At 37.9% G+C, this 18,065-nt stretch overlaps 1 protein-coding gene across 6 annotated transcripts in view; it reads right to left on the minus strand.

Annotated features, from left to right (window-relative positions):
• Ccdc15 (coiled-coil domain containing 15) overlaps window positions 1-18,065 on the minus strand; it is a 77,646-nt gene that overhangs the window by 47,844 nt on the left and 11,737 nt on the right. For all 6 annotated transcript variants that reach the window (NM_001191912.2, XM_087563082.1, XM_087563080.1 and 3 more), the window contains 3 exon segments: window positions 1,819-2,565; window positions 2,996-3,115; window positions 7,446-7,559. In NM_001191912.2, coding sequence (NP_001178841.1) covers window positions 1,819-2,565; window positions 2,996-3,115; window positions 7,446-7,559 — 981 coding nt within the window.

Genomic DNA, 18,065 nt, shown 5'->3' on the forward strand with positions numbered 1-18,065 from the left:
CTCTCCAGTATCTTCTCCAACATTTTTTAGGAGTATTTTAAAGCAAACCACAGATTGTTTTAGCACATTTCAAAATACCTATACATTTTCCTCTTAGCCTTAAGTCTATGTATTCCACATAAAAGCTAGCTTGATAAATCTTGACTGAAGTAATGGTGTTTTTTCTTTCTCAGAGGTTATATGGCCCTCATTCTATAGATTCTCTCTACCTGTTCTCTAAGGAAGACTTGGTTCTGAATCTGAGGTGAAGCATAATGAGGACACTCAAGAGGCAACTCCTTACCTCACCCCTTATAAAAGTTATGGTTGCTTGAGAAATATGTCCTAAAAGATAACAAAGACAATAACAATGGCAATAATAACATAACAATCATCATCCTGCATAGAGTAATAAGCTAGTCAAGATCTTGCATGACTGTAAAATTGCTTCAGTGAGAACTCCATGGAAATCTTGATGTCTAGAACCAGTGACAATGCTACACTCTTAATCCAATCCTTTCCATTTTAATTCTTAAACCTAAACCACAAATAAGAGACCACAAACTCAGCAAACCTTAAAACAGCTTAAGGTCAGCTACTACTTTTCATCCTCTTCATGTCAGGGCAATGAGTTTGTGAGAACACTATGGGAGCCAGCAACAGAGATTAATCCTGGTAAACTGAAACAGTTTAACTGCCTTTTGAGTGGGACAATTTATTTGAGTTACCTGGTTTACTAAATAAAACAGGGTCATATTACCACTAGGTGCAAGACAGAACAGAAAAAGAGACCACCAAGAACTGAATTCTTGAGGGTTCACACCCTATGTGCATCCTTCTTAAAGCAGAGTGCCATTCTAGTAGAACTTAGAACTCCATTCCCACTAATGTCATGCTGCCCTACTTTGTCTCTGATAAAGTCTTAGACTTGTGGTTTGGGAGGTAGATACTGGTAACTCGCCAGAAAAAACATTTCTCTCCCTTTCCCATCTGTTATATCAAAGAATGGCTCCTTAAAGTTTACCTCCTAAAAGAAAAAAAAATATATTGTGTAGCAGAATAATATGACAGAAATGATATTTAGAACAGGTGAAAACCTCGAGGTAATTTTTAAACTCAGAGTAATATGAAATATAATGGCAGGTAGCCCTTTTTTGTCAGTTCTAAAGTTCAGCTGAGAGTCCTGGAAGATCCAAGTTAAACCCCAAGCAGTTAAGTTTCTGCTAGTCTTTGTCCTTTTTCTGCTCTACCTTGCTGCTGATGGAGACCTGTTAGCACCCACAGAGATCTTGACAGACATCAGAGCAAGTGCCTCACTCCCTGTCTATCTCTCAGAACTGATTCTGGCTTCTCCATGTTTGCTTTAAAAAGAGCAAATACAATGTGCTGATTGCTGAGTTAAGAATAACAGGTTAGCTTAGACTGTCGGCCTGGGTGAGAATTTGGCCAAGTGCTGTCCTCCACACGTCTCCTTCTTCCTTCACCTCTAAATGATCTCTCGCTGAAAACTGACCTGGAACCTGTGTTGAAAGATACAACTGGGAACTTGTGGGACATGCCTCTTTCCAACTTCCAGCTGCCAAAGCAGATGATGGCTGCCAGAAATCTTTATCCTAATAAAGAATTATATTTTTATACATAAATCTCCCAGATAGATGAAATATACTGCTGACATTACTGTTAACATTTTGTAAGAACCCCACAGTTTTGGAAAGAATCAGTCAGGAAACTGCCATTTGCAGTAGGAATCTCTACACCAGCTGCAGAGGGATCCTTGCAGATCCTGCTGCAAACTGAGAGTCACATGGGTCGTGTTCCCTTCCTACTGCTCTGTCTTACCTGACTTTGCAGTGGAAGATCCTGCTCCTGATAACTGTGTAGATAGTTCTGGGCTTTGGAAAGAACATCATGATCCTGACATTTAGGAAGAACATGTGGATCTCTTCGGTCCTGATATATAGGTAAAATATACTGATGTCTGGGCAGGGGAAACTGGTCTTCAGGTGGGAGATCCTGCTTCTGACATTTGAGTGGATGATTCTGTTCTTTGGGTAAAGCAAGTTGGTTTGTAGGTAGAAATTCCTGGGTTACAGGTAGAAAATGCTGGTCCTGGTATTTAGGTAAAACATTCTGATAATTAGGGAGAACACAGTGATCTTTGGGTAAAGAATCCTGGTATTGACAATTGAGCAGAAAATCTTGGTCTCTGGATAGAAAGGCCTGGTGTGAGGGTAGAGAATCCTGGGCTTCCAGCTCAGTATCCCCGTCTAGCTCAACAGTCTGGACTTTAAGAGTGTCCTGAATTTCCGTCTTCACAGCCTGGCCGTCTGGCTCTGTGGTCTGAAACTCCATTCCAGCGGCCTGGGTGTCAGGCTCACCACCTGGCTCTTTAGGTTCAATTCTTGAAGCTTTAGGCTCAACAGCCTGGACATCTATCACATCACTCTGAGATTCCGGAAGGCAGCTTTTAACTTCTACAAAATAACCCTGGGCTTCTGGAAGAACAGGCTGAAGGCTATGGGGATACAATTGCTTTCCTTCATCTTCCTTTATTACAACAGATAATGGATTTTTGAATTTTACTTTCTGAAAGGAAATATAAACAAAAACAGAGACTGTTAGATGGTAAGAAAAATCTAGATCTTTTTCCCTATGAGTCCTAAAATAATATTAAATGATATCATAATCAAACAAAACTAGGATAAAAGATGAACTTCAAAATAGCCCGAGTCAATATAAATCCTTAATCAAAGTCAAACTTTTTAAAGAACACTTTTTTGCATTACTGGTGACTGAATCGAGACTTCATGCATAAAAGACAAACATTCTACCACTGGGCTACCTCAGTCCTGCTTTTAGTTTTGGGATAAGTTCTCACAAAATTGTTTAGGTTGGTCTTGAACTCGCTCTGAATCCAAGGCTGACTTGGAACTTGTAATCCTTCTGCTTCAGTCTCCCAAGCGGCTAAGACTGGAGATTGTAGCCCTTAGAGCTTTGCTTTATTTTATTGCCTTACCTGAACTTTGCTGAGAGCCTTTTCTTTGTCTTCAGAAAGGAGATCCTGCTGGCAGCTCTCAAACAAATTGTCTCTCTCCTCACTTACCACAACAGATGAAATTTTCCCACAGCCAAGGTCCTAAAGAAAAAGCAAACACAATTAAAACAAGAAAGAAAAAAAACAAAACAAACAAAAACCCCAAAACCATCAGTGTAGCTATTACAAGTAGAAACCATATATTTGCAACAAAATCTTAAGAACAATAAGACTTTAGATACTGCAAACAAGTCTAACAGAAGAATGTATTCAAATAGCATTAAGTGTTTATAAAGTACAAGGCTGTACACTTTAAACCATAAAACATAATTAAAAAGAAATTAAAGATCTAAATATATGAAGAGCTATCCCACATTCATAGTGTGAAACAATATTGTTCTATGGCAATATTACAGAATTTGGAGGACAATCTGTCGTCCCAGAACTTGAAGGTAACAACATGAATTCATGAGTGAAGAGCAGCCTAGGAAACATCCTCAAACCTTATTGAATATACACACAAAGATAGACACACACAAGTGCGCATACACACACACACACACACACACATACACACACACACATACACACACACACATACACACACACACATACACACACACGCACACACACACAAAGATACACACACAAGCACACTCACGCACACACACACACATACACACAGGTACACACCCCAACCATGGCTATATTTCCAACGTTGAAGATTACAGGTTGATCTACGAACTCAAGAATCCCTATCAAAATCCCAGCTGGCTTAAAGAAAAAAAAGCAAGACAGAAAAAGCCAATAGAATTAACAAGCGAATCATACAGGCACACAGAATATTAGAAAGATGAGGGGTAAGAAACAAGCCCACACATTTATAGTGAACTGACATCTGACCTGGGTGCCAGGACAATTCAATGGGAAAAGAATAACTCTAACTTTAGCATTAAGACAACTGGGTATCAAATGAAAAAAGAATGAAGTGAACAACGTCTGCAGTTCTCTTATGAACATCACCTCAAGGTGAATACAGACCTCCAGGCAAGAGCCAAAAGTTTAATGTACTTGGAAGAGCTAGGAATCAAACGATAACAGGTAACCAATGGGTAGGAGACACAACACAAAAAGTTCAAACTACGAAGAACAGCAATAAATAAATAGACCGCTCCAAAACTAAAGTGTGCAGCCTGTAAATGATGCTACTAATAAAGTGAAATGATAGTATACAGAAAGGGGGAAGGTCACATGCCTACTTTCCAGCAGACTAATATTCATACACAGAAGGACCATTTAAATCTTTCCAATAAAAAATAAGATCCAACTAAAATTTTTCAATAGACATTTTCTTCACAAGAGATACAAATTGGCAGTAAGTACCCATCTCTCCATTTCCCTATCTGATTTTCTATAAAGTTCTGGTAATACATTGTAGTTAAGGGCCCACATGGACCTCATGGTGGGGGAGGGGGTTCCTCTCCTGTTTATTTATTTGTCTTGATATATGCTGGTTTTCTAAAAAAGGGCTTTCGGGGTGGGGGGTGTGTGTGTGAACACGCCAATCTATATATAAATGGTCTTGAGAAAGCAATGACTTCATGATACACAATCTTTATGAATGACCTAGAATAAACAACAGCTTTGAATAAAGGGAAATTATTATTTGTACTACAAACATACAAATAAATCACACGTCAACATGTGGATTAAAATATACTAGAAGAATATATAAACTTTAGAAATGACAACCTGCAGCTTTTCTAGCTGCTAACAGCTACAGAAGACCATAATTTCAGTCTTGGCAATCTGACAGCGGCCAAGCAAGAACATGTTGTACTTGTATCTCAAATTTTGAATGACAATGGCAAATAGATTTCACTAAAGTCTAATAAGAGAATGACTGCAGAATTTAACAGGGTTACAATGTAGTTCTTTTTGATTGGTAGTTTTTGCTTCACATATACAGGAAGGCAGAACATAGCTCAGATATAAACGAAAATGTAAGTGTAAGAAAAGTTTCACTAATTTCACAGACCATTCCCAGTTATATGGAGTAGATCTATCTCTATTCTGTAGTCTGAAAAAGAACATGACATTCTCTGGAAAGAAACACACAGCCTGAACTCATCATCATCGTCGTCATAATAATAAGTTACACTCATATGGCACCTCTGACGTATGAAACTGGTTTGTACAAGGATGTTATCTTTGGATTAATTTTCTCTTCTACAGGATTAATTATGTATTTTCTCTGGAAAAACACCAACTGAAATGTCTGAATATATTCCAAACAATGTAAAATACCAGTCTCTAGGAACTAATAACACCTTTTTCCTAGCATATTAGAAAGTGTTGGGGTTGGGGATTTAGCTCAGTGGTAGAGTAGAGCGCTTGCCTAGGAAGAGCAAGGCCCTGGGTTCGGTCCCCAGCTCCGAAAAAAAGAACCAAAAAAAAAAAAAAAAATGTCCAATCCTTTTCCTAATGGTACCTGCCAGTGACTCTTAACAGTCTGAATCCATGGCAGGTTTAAGAAGAAACAAAGCATAAAATAAAAGGTATTTCAAAGTTACAACAGAATACTGGGAAAAAAAGCTATCATATGATTACATCTAGGATGGGCTACCATGTGTGAACATATAGATGCCTACTTGCTTTATTTTTTTTTTTTAGATTTATTTATTTATTATATATAAGTACACTGTAGCTGTCTTCAGATACACCAGAAGAGGGCATCGGATCTCTTTACAGATGGTTGTGAGCCACCATGTGGTTGCTGGGAATTGAACTCATGACCTCTGGAAGAGCAGTCGGGTGCTCTTAACCGCTGAGCCATCTCTCCAGCCCGCCTACTTGCTTTTTAAATTTAATTTTTAAACTTTTAATTAATATTGAAAAGGAAGATATTCATAGTTTAGTACCCCAACAATTACAAATTTAGAAACAAATGTCTCTGAAAGCCATGTTGCAACACTTAAAGAAAAACTCACCTATGTGGTGGGGGTGCCACAGGACTATCACCTAATGAGTGGTGTTGTATAGGTAATTAGTTTGTGAAAGTATGCACTATGATTTTACAACAAGGAAATCAACTAGCAACACATTTCCCTGAGTGTACTGCTGTAGTTAAGCAGCACAGTGTGTGTGTCCATGCCATATGCCAAGTAGGCACTGAAACTGGGAAAGAGCTGAGAAACGTGATGGCAGAAGTGCACTAACAAGCCTACATGTCTACTGAACTAGATGCTGCCACCCAAACACCAGATCAGTGAGCAAACACATGAAAGCATCAACTGAGAACCCATCAGTAAAACCTTAAATAAGTAGGACAGCCAAACAATGCCATTTTCTAAGTATAGGCCTAAATGTACTTATACTTTTAAGACTGGATCTACACATAGTTTCTAATTCTTCATTCTAAATTTAAATTCCTTTATTAAAAATAGTGCTCACACCAGGCAGTGGTGTTGCATACCTTTAACCCCAGCACTCGGGAGGCAGAGGCAGGAGGATCTTTGTGAGCTCAAGCGCAGCCTAATCTTCCAAGACAATTAAGGTTACAAACAGAAACCCTGTCTATGGAAAACAAACAAAAGTGGTATTTATTATTTCTTTACTAGAAAATAAAACATATATATTATGAAATAAAAAGACAGAAGGAAATAAAACCATCTATAATATTATATAAAAATATGAAGTCCTAGACTTGATTCTCAGCAAGTACAAGGGAGAAGAGGAAGAGCAGTACTAACTTCCGGTACCATTTCTATCCAAATGTTTGTGTATACACACAGCATTCTCTCCCGTCTCATCTTTCCTTACCACACACAACTTCATCTCAGATCTGGGTTATTTACTTATTTATTAAATACTTCCATACTAGTACAGAAGTCCCCTGACAGAAATCTTTTTTAATTAATTGTTTATTTATTTATGAGTGCACTGTCACTGTCTTCAGACACACCAGAAGAGGGCATCAGATCCCATTACAGATGGTTGTGAGCCAGCACGTGGTCGCTGGGAATTGAACTCAGGACCTCTGGAAGAGCAGTCAGTGCTCTTAACCACTGAGCCACCTCTCCAGCTCCCCTCTGCCCCCCCAGATCTCTGTCTTTATTTTCACCAACATACTGTCAACATTTGTTAAATAAACACATATACTTTTTTAAATAAACATTATAGAATAGGTAATTTTATAGCCTACTTTTTTCACCTAAGTTTTCCCTAATCGTCACATACTATTCAAACATACGATATTTTTTAAAGAATGGCTATATTTAGATATGTCTTAATTTATTCAAGCATTCCCTATTAAGAGATATTAAAGATTACTTCCAATTATTTTGCATTTCTAAATTATGTTGATATAAAAATAACCTGTTAACTCTACTTTCACATATTTTTTAAAGCAGCATATTAGAAATTAGTATACCTCTTGGGTAGGAGAGCTTTTCTTTCCACCATTTAGAAACACTGATGTCTTTTTTTCACTCACAGTTTTAAAGGACGCCAGCTGGTGACGTGCCTGCTTCATAGTTTGACTAAGCTGCCAGGGAAAAGTGGAAAAAAGAAAACAAAAACAGGTTAAAGCCTCAATACCAAATGCACTGGGTGTTCCAACAGGAAATCAGGTCTCTATTATTAAAAGATGCCAGACTTAGGACAAGAGGATTACTTGCAAAGGAGACTTTAATCTGCTGAAGTGCTTTATAATATTGCTGCCAATATTCTAAGATAAAACTTGGTAACTTTGTGACTTGACTTAAGGTTTACTAATCAAATCTATTTTTAAATAATATATACCTTTTATATATAAAATGCCAATATATAGATATACTTAGAAATTACTGAGCAAGTACATTTCTTACCTTTATTCACTGGGCACTACTGTTTTTATTACTGCTTCCTATAAAACTCCATATCTAGTTCCCTAAAACTCTTATTTCCTATTTACATGAATCTTTTCTCTACCTACCTCACTTGAAAACTAACACTAGCCTTTTCTCAGATTTCCTTTTCATCCAGAAAGCCTTCCTAAATATCCTAAATATCATTTCTTCTGTCGCTGTGATGAAAATATCCTGACAAAGGCAACTTAGGGATTGAGGTGGGAGTGGGTAATTCCATGTTATAGTCCATCATTGTAGGGAAACCAAGGCAGGAAATTAAAAAAAAAAGCTAGTCACATTATAACAATAGAAAGTGAGCATTCACATACATGCTTACTTGATTCCTTGCTTGTAATCAATTTGATTTTTCCTTTCTCATTATAGTTCAGAACCCCTTGCCTAGGGAATGATACTACCCTCAGTGGGCTGGATCTTTCCACATGAATGAACTTAACTGAAACACCCTCCACAGACACGTGCACAGGCCAACCCGATGCAGTTATTTCCTCACTAAAACTCTCTCCCTAGGTATTCTAGATTGTGTCAGGTTGACAATGAAGGCTGAAGGCTAACCACCACATTAAGTTAATGTAGAATACATATGTATATAAAAGAACCAACTTGTTTTAATTATTCTAAGAAACAAATGATATGTGACCATCATATAGTTTTATATTTACTCCTTATTCTAGTGATTTTAGTGCAAAACTATTTATTTTCCAGTAGCACAGCCTATTTTATCTCTCAAATCTTCAAATCACATTCACTTAGGAGAAAAAAAAAAAACCTATATATCATTTTAGTTTAGTATAAGTAAGGCATCAGGTAAAGGACAAATATTTCCACACTAGTTAAAGGAATTATAGCAAGGCTAGGAATACTTCTAACCCACTCATTTAAACAGTGCTAATGGAATCAAGTCTTCCTTAAAGAAAACTGTGACTTACCAATATAGTAATTGATCCTATATAATTTTTACCAATAATGAGCTAACGATAAAAACAAAAACCACTCTTACTATCAGACCTATGTTCTACAGTATATCTTTTCTTCTTAGTACTTGCTTCTAGAGACCTATACCTCTAGCCAGATAAAAAAGTTTGAAACATTACTCTTTATTCTACCAAAAGGAAGACTTCTGGATCAAGTGCAGGGTGGCTACAGAAATCAGGACAGTCATTCACAATGCAAACATGCATCCTGTGCAGTTGGAGTTAAACAACATAGAGTGAGCCATGTGATGCATTGTTTACTGTTAGGTAAAATAAGTTTCAATGACCCATTGGATCACTGAGCCAAGGATTCCAAACATCTGCTGTAGTCTGTTGTAAGGCGATCTTCATTTCCCATCAATTACTAATTTCTTATAGAGTTTGAGTCATAAGCAGGTTTTCCAACTGGTCCACCAGCCAGAAAAAACACCATGTTCTGTTTTTCCTTCATTGCCCTAAACTCTTTGCCAAACTTCGACCTTGTGAAAGCCTTTTCAATGACAAGAATTTTAACAGTCTGAATACCGGCCATCCAAAAATACTAGATCTTGATCCCTGGAACTCTAAAGGACACTTTATAAGGCAAAAAGGGCCCTTGCAGATATGGTTAGGAACCCTGATATATGGAAACAATCTCATTTTATCCTCATGGGCACTAACTGCCATCACAAGTGTCCTTGTAAAAGAACAGCAGAAGGAGGTTTAGCAACGAGGAGATAGTGTGAAGGTGCAGACAAAGGCTGATAGACTGTAGCTACAAGAAAGGGCACGGCAGCAGATAGACACCAAAAGCTAGAAAATTAAGGGACAGAGTTTCTTCTAAAACCTGTAGGTGCCTAGCCCTGCTGCTACCTTGATTAGGATCAAGTTTAGATGTACAGCATCTAGAACCATGAACAAATACATTTCTGATACTTTAAGTCATTTAAATTGGGTAATCTAGATGTATATAACACAAAACACAGAAAATAGCTATTACTAGTATAAAATTAATTAATAATTAAAAGAAACTAGTGTAAAAGAACACTTGTATTGCAAGATAATGATGATTATACTGTGTGTACAATTATATGTATATGTTTAAAAGTATATTCAAAATACAAAATTTTAAAGTATCTTTTTTATACAAAACTAGACACATAACTCATTCTCTTACCACCTGTTACTGACAAGTAACAGACTTGCACCAAATGACTAGCCAAGACTAAACTTACTTGATGCAGCTGACTATAGTGGCTCATGCCTGCAACCCCACCACTTGGGAGACTCTGGTAACAGGATTGCTGCAATCTCAAGGTTGTTGCACTCTCAAGGCCAGCCTCAGCTAAGTAGTAAATTGCAGGAAAGCCTCAGTTCTGTACTAAGAGTCTGCCTCGAGACAAACAGGTAGGGTCCTGAAATGGCTTGGCTGTTCTAAGAGCACATATTACTCTTCCAAAGGGCCTGAGTTCAGTCCCAGTACCCATGTGGGGAAACTGACAACTACCTTAACCTTAGCTCCAAAGGATCTGACCTCTTCTTCTGGCCCCCATGAGCCCCACTCCCCAACACACCCATCAACATAAAATTAAACAGCAATTTAAAATTTTTTTCTTAGAGGAGATGAAAAATCTAAGCTGTACAGAAAACCTAGCAAATAAAAAAGAATTAATATAACTCCAGATAAAAAAGTAATTGCAGTTCCCACCCAGCTCAGCTGTGCTCAATCTCAATGTACACAAAATGATAATGTAGAAATAATGTAAAGAGAGGGAAGGGTAGAAAGGCGCATTTGTTATGGCACAAGGGAAAGAAGAGAGCCAAACCCTCACCTTTCCTAATGGGACATCAATAACACGCTCTACCATGTGCTTCTGTGTGTAACAGTCTCCTCTGTGACTGAAATAATTTGGTCCCCATCCTGCAGGGAAGTCTTTAAACAGGATGGAAACAACTCAAAATAGCTGAACTGACCAGATTCACTAGAGCTCTCCCAGTGTGAGCATAAAGTCTGAGCATCTACTCCTGACCGAGGCTAAGATGCACAGACAACGAGAAAACTGAGCTGCCAGAGTCAGGCAAGCTGGGCTGTGAAGGAGACTGACTCTCAGAGGAGAAAGCCCACCAGACTCAGACCAGAGCAGCTGCCTGGAAGAGCTTTAATCCAACTGAGACATCTGGGAAGGACACTCTCCAACCTGTGGAGCTGCCTGCAGGCTGGTTGTGGTCTCCAGGCTCCCCGCTGCGTGTGAACTGTCACCCATGCAGGGGTGGGCTTTGGTAATTCAAAGTCCTTGAATCTTTCTGCTCTGTTAGTAACTCCTCACCTACACCTCTGTAGCTAACCCTAATAAAACATCAAATTGGACTTTGGCAGTGTCTGTACTCAGTCTGTTGTGTGTCCCCTAACTCGGGTGAGTAGACCTATGTGTTGAATCTTCCCAGCTACAGGTTTCTACAGAACAGCTTATTATTTAGAAACATGAATGTTGCTACCAAAACTTAAAACTTAAAAAAAGAAATCAAATAGTTGCTTTTGAGGAGGGAGAAATGGGAAGAGTATTTCTGTTCTTAAAGTATAGATATTACACACACCTTACTCTTTTATTTGTGTACACAACTACACACACATACTATTTCAGACTTTAGGCATATCCTAGAGAACACAAGCCTAGGTCTTCTTCCATCCAAATGAAAACATCAGTCAACAAAAGTCACTCACACTGACTCGTAAGAGACAATATCCTCTTTGTGATATAGGGGCTGCTTCTAGTGCCTTCTGAGGAAAGCAGGTATTTCACAAGCTCTACTAAAAGTTGACAGCCTCCTCCCTGGCCTTAGCTGCTTGAAACAGTGGCTGAATAACCGCGTATCAAGTAATACAGGTCTTGATACAGTGTCTTGTACATATAACAACAACAGAAAAATCCATCATGCTTAAAAAGTTTTACTCATCAGCAAAAAGACTTTAGCCTGATGAAATAAAAAATTATAGTATAGAAAAAAACATTGATTTAAATGTCAAAATCTAGGCCAGAATTATTATATTATAAAACAAATTTAAGACAGTCAGCAAGTATACAGGGTAAAATTTAACAATATTTATTATTATATTTTTTCTTTAGCTCTTTAATTTGATCATGTAATTCTGCCCATTGGAAAGACAAAATTTAAACATAACAAATAAAACTATTTGTACTATGTAGGTCATGGATAGGGATTAATATTTATAAAATGCCACCCTACTTTGTTGCTATGGAACTCATTACCAATTTAAAATATACACAATACTACCATAATAGCTATCCAAAGTTGAATTTATTTAAATATAATTTAGTACACTGGCAAATTATACTGATTTTTTTCATTTAAGTAGGGGAGTGAGTTTGATGTACGGTCTCATGTAGTAAAGGCTGGCCTCATTGACTATGTAGAACCAGTGTGCAATTTCTTCAGTACCAACTGTGTACATTCTTGACGCAAACTCTTCTCTTGCTTGGGTTGCCCTGAATTACCTGAATGGTACCTGTGGTGGTTTGAATGAAAATGGTCCCCACAGAAGAATATATTTGAATGCTTGGTGCCAAGTTGATGGAATTGTTTGAGAAGGGTTAGGAGGTGTGGTCTTCTTGAAGAAGGCATGTCATTTGGGGTGGACTTTGAGGATTAAAAAACCTGACCCATTCCTAGATAGAACTCTCCTTTCTCCCTCTTCTACCCGACTCCCTACTGCTCCAGCATCATGCCTGCCTGCCTGCTAGTGCCATGCTCCCTACCATGACGGTCATGGACTCACCTTCTGAAACTATAAACCCCAACAAACTATTTCTTCTGTAAATTGCTTGGTATCTTAGCACAGATATAGAAAACTGAGACAATACCTTACAGATAATTTAAAAACTATTTTACATTATTTAAGTATTTAAAGGGCTAGAGAGATGGCTAAATGACTAAGAGTGCTGATTTCTCTTCCAGAGAACCTGAGTTAGTTCCAAGCACTCACATCAGATGGCTGGCTCACAACTGCCTTTAACTCTGGCTCTAGAGGCTCTGATGTCCTTTTCTGTCCTTCTTGAACCCACATACGGACACACATAACCAAAATAATAAAAAATAAATCTTAACTACAAAAGTAACTATTTCTAGGAAAGATAAAGACTAGAAATCTGGTGGTGAAATGAGGGAATAGAAACAACATAGGATGTAAAATAATGAAACTAAATCCATGACATTCCTGCACCAACATAAACAAAACTAAAAAATGGATTAAATGTAAGATCTTTATATGAGACCTGAAATTCAACTGTTAGAAGAAACCAAAGAAACACTTCAAGGTTTTTAAGAACTTTCTGAAAGCAGTCTAATAGCACAGAAAATATTTCTAAGAATTAATTGACAAATGGTATTGCATGAGATTAAAAAACTTCTATACAGTGCAAGAAACCATCAGCTGCTGTCCCTTGCAGAACGAGAGAAACCGGTTACTGGCTACTCATCTGACAGACGATTGCTACCTGGAATCTATAAACAATTGAAAAAGTTAAACACTAAAAGAGGGGAATCTTGTACAAATAAATAAAAGGACAAATGAACTGCAGACAGTTCTCAAAAGAAAAAATACATATGGCGAGAATATTTTTTGAAATGCTCGAAAGCCTTAAGTACCAGGGAAATGCATATTTTTTTAAGAAGGAAAAGCTGCTCTGAGAGTCCACTGCTCTGAGAGTCCAGCTAGCTAATCCATTAGCATGCGGCAGAGATGGAAGCGGAAGGACCGTTCTATATGTTTGGTAGAACGCAAACTGCAGCCACTATGGGAACATCAGTGGGAAACATCAAAAACTAAAAATACAACTACCAAGTGACCCAGCGCTAGCATTTCTACACCTAAAGGAACCTGAGTCAGAATATCACAGAGACAGCGCACAGCCAGTTTATTACTGCACACTACTTAGAATAGCCAAGACAGAAGGCCTGCCTAAATGCCAACCAATGAATAAAGAAAACACATGATAGACACACAAATGGAATTGTATTCATCCATAAAAAAGGAGTGAAATGTCATCTGCACGGGGCTGGAACTGGAGACCACCATGCTAAATGAAAGACTCATTCAAATGTATTACCACATTTTCTTTTATATACAAAATCTGTGTACACACAAAATCTGTGCATGCACATGTGCAGGAGCACACACACACATACACCTTATGAAAGTAAAGGGGATTAAGAAAGAAGAAGAGGCAGAGGTCCTGAGTTCAATTCCAAGGAAGAAGAGGTCTAAAAGGGAGAGAAAAGCAAGAAGATAATAAGGAAAGGAACAAAATACCACATTTTCACTTCTAAAGAATCTAGTTTTAGAGCAAAAGTGGGGAGAGGGGAGGAGGCAGGCTAACAAAAGGAAGAAGGATAGAGAACAGAAAACAGTGGAAGAGGGCAATTAAGAGCAAGGTATAGCAATATACATAAAGATTCATGATGACATTATTGTATATGCTACCTAAAAAGGTATTTTAAAAAACCAAGATAGCAAAATATTCCGTGAGAAACAGAAAACTACAACAAACCATGATAGTCTGAAAAGACACAGTGCTAAACTGCATGGTCTAAAGATAAATGTGTTATACGGTAAGAGTGGAAGTACGGTAAGATGTTTTTAAGATGAAATCTAAATGAAATAACCAAGAGACAGCACAGAATCCAAAGCTGTAATGATAAATATCAGTACTAACGAAAGGCGCTGTGCCACTTAAAACTTCCCCCCGTTCTGTGGTCTAGTTCCTTAGTTTCTGTTCCTAATTATATTTGGCCATTCAACAGGTAAGGAATACCAAGCATTAGTAGGAAGCTGGGTATCGAGACAAAGAGAAAAACTAGCCAAAACACATTTTTCAAATTTACTACAGTTAATGTATTCTTTCTATTGTGTGCATGTGTGTGCACGTGCATGTGCACCAATGCTTGAAGGGCTGAGGACAACTTGTGGGAGTTGGGTCTCTCCTTCCACCATATGGATCCCAGTTCCCAAACTCAGGTCATTAGGCCTGTCCCAAGCACCTTCCTGTTCAAACAAGTGTCCCTACCAAATCACAGCTGAAATACAGAGGCCAGAAGACAGTCTACAGAAGTTGGCTTTCTCCTCTCACTGTGAGATTGAACTCAGACCACTAGGCTTAGCAGCGAGTGCTTTCCCACACTGAGCCACTGGCTCCTAAAAATGTTATTTATTTCATCTTTTAAAAATGTTTAGAATTATTTCATATGCTTGAGTGTGGCTTTGCTTTTTTTAAAGATTTATTCATTTTAGTTTTATGTGCATGGGCACTATACCTGCATGTATGTCTGTTAGCTTGTGTGTTCAGTGCCTGCAGAGGGTAGAAGAGGGCATCCGATTTTCTGGAACTGGAATCACAGGTGTGAGCTGCTATGTGAATGCTGGGAATTGAACCTGAGTCCTCTGGATGGGTTCAGTTAGCCTATGAAAAATCTGTACAGCGTCTTTGTTCCTTCCTTCCTTCCTTCCTTCCTTCCTTCCTTCCTTCCTTCCTTTCCTTCCTTCCTCCTTCCTTCCTTCCTTCCTTCCTTCCTTGTTCCTTCCTTCCTTCCTTCTTTCCATTTAAGGGAAGTATAATTAAGTACATACAATTCAAGCATTAACTCCTAGACAAACCTGCCTTTCCTATAACTCTCTACATCCTGTGGTTTGAATGTCAAATGTCTCACATAAGCTGGCATGTTTGAACATTTGATCCCTAGCTGGAAGTGCTGCTGAAGGAGGTTATGTAACCTTTAGAAGATGGGGTTTTTTGGGAGGAAGTAGGTTACTGGGGTGAGTCTTGAGGCTTTAGCATGGCTGTTTTTCCTAGACTCTGCTTTTTGAGTGCAGACACAATGTAAACAGCCAGCCTCCTTCTCCTACCACACAGACTACTGCCCTGAACTATGAGCCAAAATAAACCCTTAAGTTGCCTTTGTCAAGGTGTGTTATCAAGGCAACGGCAAGATAATTAAGATAATAGCTGATGCTTATATTATCAAGTATATTCCAGATGTCGGATCATTTTATCCTTAAATATGTAAATGTCAGATAAGCCAGAGCTGTTACAAAGAAAAGCCTTGTCTTGAGATAAAAAACAAAACAAACTCAACTCAACTCAATTAAACTAAAACCAATCAATGCCAGAGGCTAGAGAGACAACTTATAGCTATTAGAAGCACTGACTAGGGCTGGAGAGATGGCTCGGCGGTTAAGAGCACCCGACTGCTCTTCCAGAGGTCATGAGTTCAATTCCCAGCAACCACATGGTGGCTCACAACCATCTGTAAAGAGATCCGATGCCCTCTTCTGGTGTATCTGAAGACAGCTACAGTGTACTTATATATAATAAATAAATAAATCTTTAAAAAAAAAAAAAAAAAAAAGAAGCACTGACTGCTGTTAGGACACTAATTCAAGTTTGAGCACCCACAACAGCTCACAACCCTCTATTACCCCAATTCCAGGGTTCCAATGCCTTCTTCTGGCCACCACAGGCACAGTACACACATAATACACACACACACACACACACACACACACACACACACACACACACGTGCACGCAAAATTATACCAAATAATATTAAATAATAAAATAAAAAGTTAGGAAACAAAATCCCTAAAACCCCAACCACAGTATTCTATTTTTCTACAGCTTAAAGAAACAAAATCTGAACAGTTCACTAACGTCCAGAAGCTAAACTGTGTTTGCCATTGCTATTGTTTAATCAACTCTAAATAAAGAAGTTAATGCTTCAACAATTTCATTGTCTGGTTTCATAACGACATCTAGTGGATTAAAAGTGCAATAGAAATAGTAAAAATAAAAACAACCATTGGCTGTGAGGGCAAAAGTCCACAGGACCAAATTAATAATAAGTCACTGAACATCCTGAGTCCGTCATCTCTTTTCAAAAAAAGGGGGGGGGTGCAGTATACAAACTTTTAAACTTTCATAATACTAAGGTTCTTTATAACCTGATTTCCTATCTCACCTCACCTCTGTTCTTTTCCTTCAAAAAATACCAACTAGAGGCTTCATCACTTATTCTAGAAGCACATTACACGTCCTACTCTTTTTACTGATCTTATCTCAAACCGTGGAATTTATCAATCCAGTTCAGCATATCAATTCAAAATAAACAGTTCAATCTGTCTCTTGCAGGAATTCTCCCTGTACTCTTCCCTTATAATTTAAAATTTTGGAATTCCCATGGCACAATCTTTGGGGTGTTACAGACTACAGTATATCTCTCTGGAAATATAAACCCATGGAGGGTCCTATTTCAGATATTATTAATACTCCCTACAATGTTTAACACATAGAATGTGTTCACTTACATGCTGACTGATGTGTTCAAGCCAGAAGAAATTCTATTACAATGAAATGTAGAGTTATAATCATGATAGTAAAGACTTCACTCTTCTATTGCTTATAATGTATCCAGTGTCTAGTTTAATAAATTAATTTTTTTCTTTTCTTTCTTTTTTATTAAGGCAGAGTCTACATGGCCCAGTATGACCTCAAACTTTATATATTTCTTTCTTTTTTTTTTTTTTTTACTTTTTACTTTATTTCTGACTTGATTCCTGAAGGCTAAGATTATAAGTGTATATCACCATGAATGGCTCCTATTAATAAACTTAAAAAAGAAAATTAAAATAATTATAAAAATGATTACTAAAAATCACACAATGCCCCCAAACAATGAAAACAGTTTGGAGCAAAAGAAATTTAAGAACGAGACTTAAAGATGATAGAATGTCTCTTCTAATACTCTCTCTACTTATTCATAGGTCACAATTCAATAATGACCAAGCACTATGGGGAGTGTATTGCTGAATGGCCACAGTCATGTCTTAGGGTTTTACTGCTGTGAGGAGACACCATGACCACATCAACTCTTATGAGGACAATATTTCATTGGGGCTGGTGTTCAGTTCAAAGGTTTAGTCCACTATTATCATAGTAGGAAGCATGTAGGCAGACATAGCGCTGGAGAGATAGCTGAGAATTATACATCTAGATTAGCAGGCATCAAGAAATGACTGCCATACTGGGTATGGCTTGAGCATCTGAGACTTCAAAGCCACAGTGATCACTTCCTCCAACAAGGTCACATCTCCTAATAGTGCCACTCCCTATGGGCCTA

Source organism: Rattus norvegicus, chromosome 8 (genome assembly GCF_021556685.1).
Source record: "Rattus norvegicus strain SHRSP/BbbUtx chromosome 8, alternate assembly SHRSP_T2T, whole genome shotgun sequence".
Taxonomy (NCBI): Eukaryota; Metazoa; Chordata; class Mammalia; order Rodentia; family Muridae; genus Rattus; species Rattus norvegicus.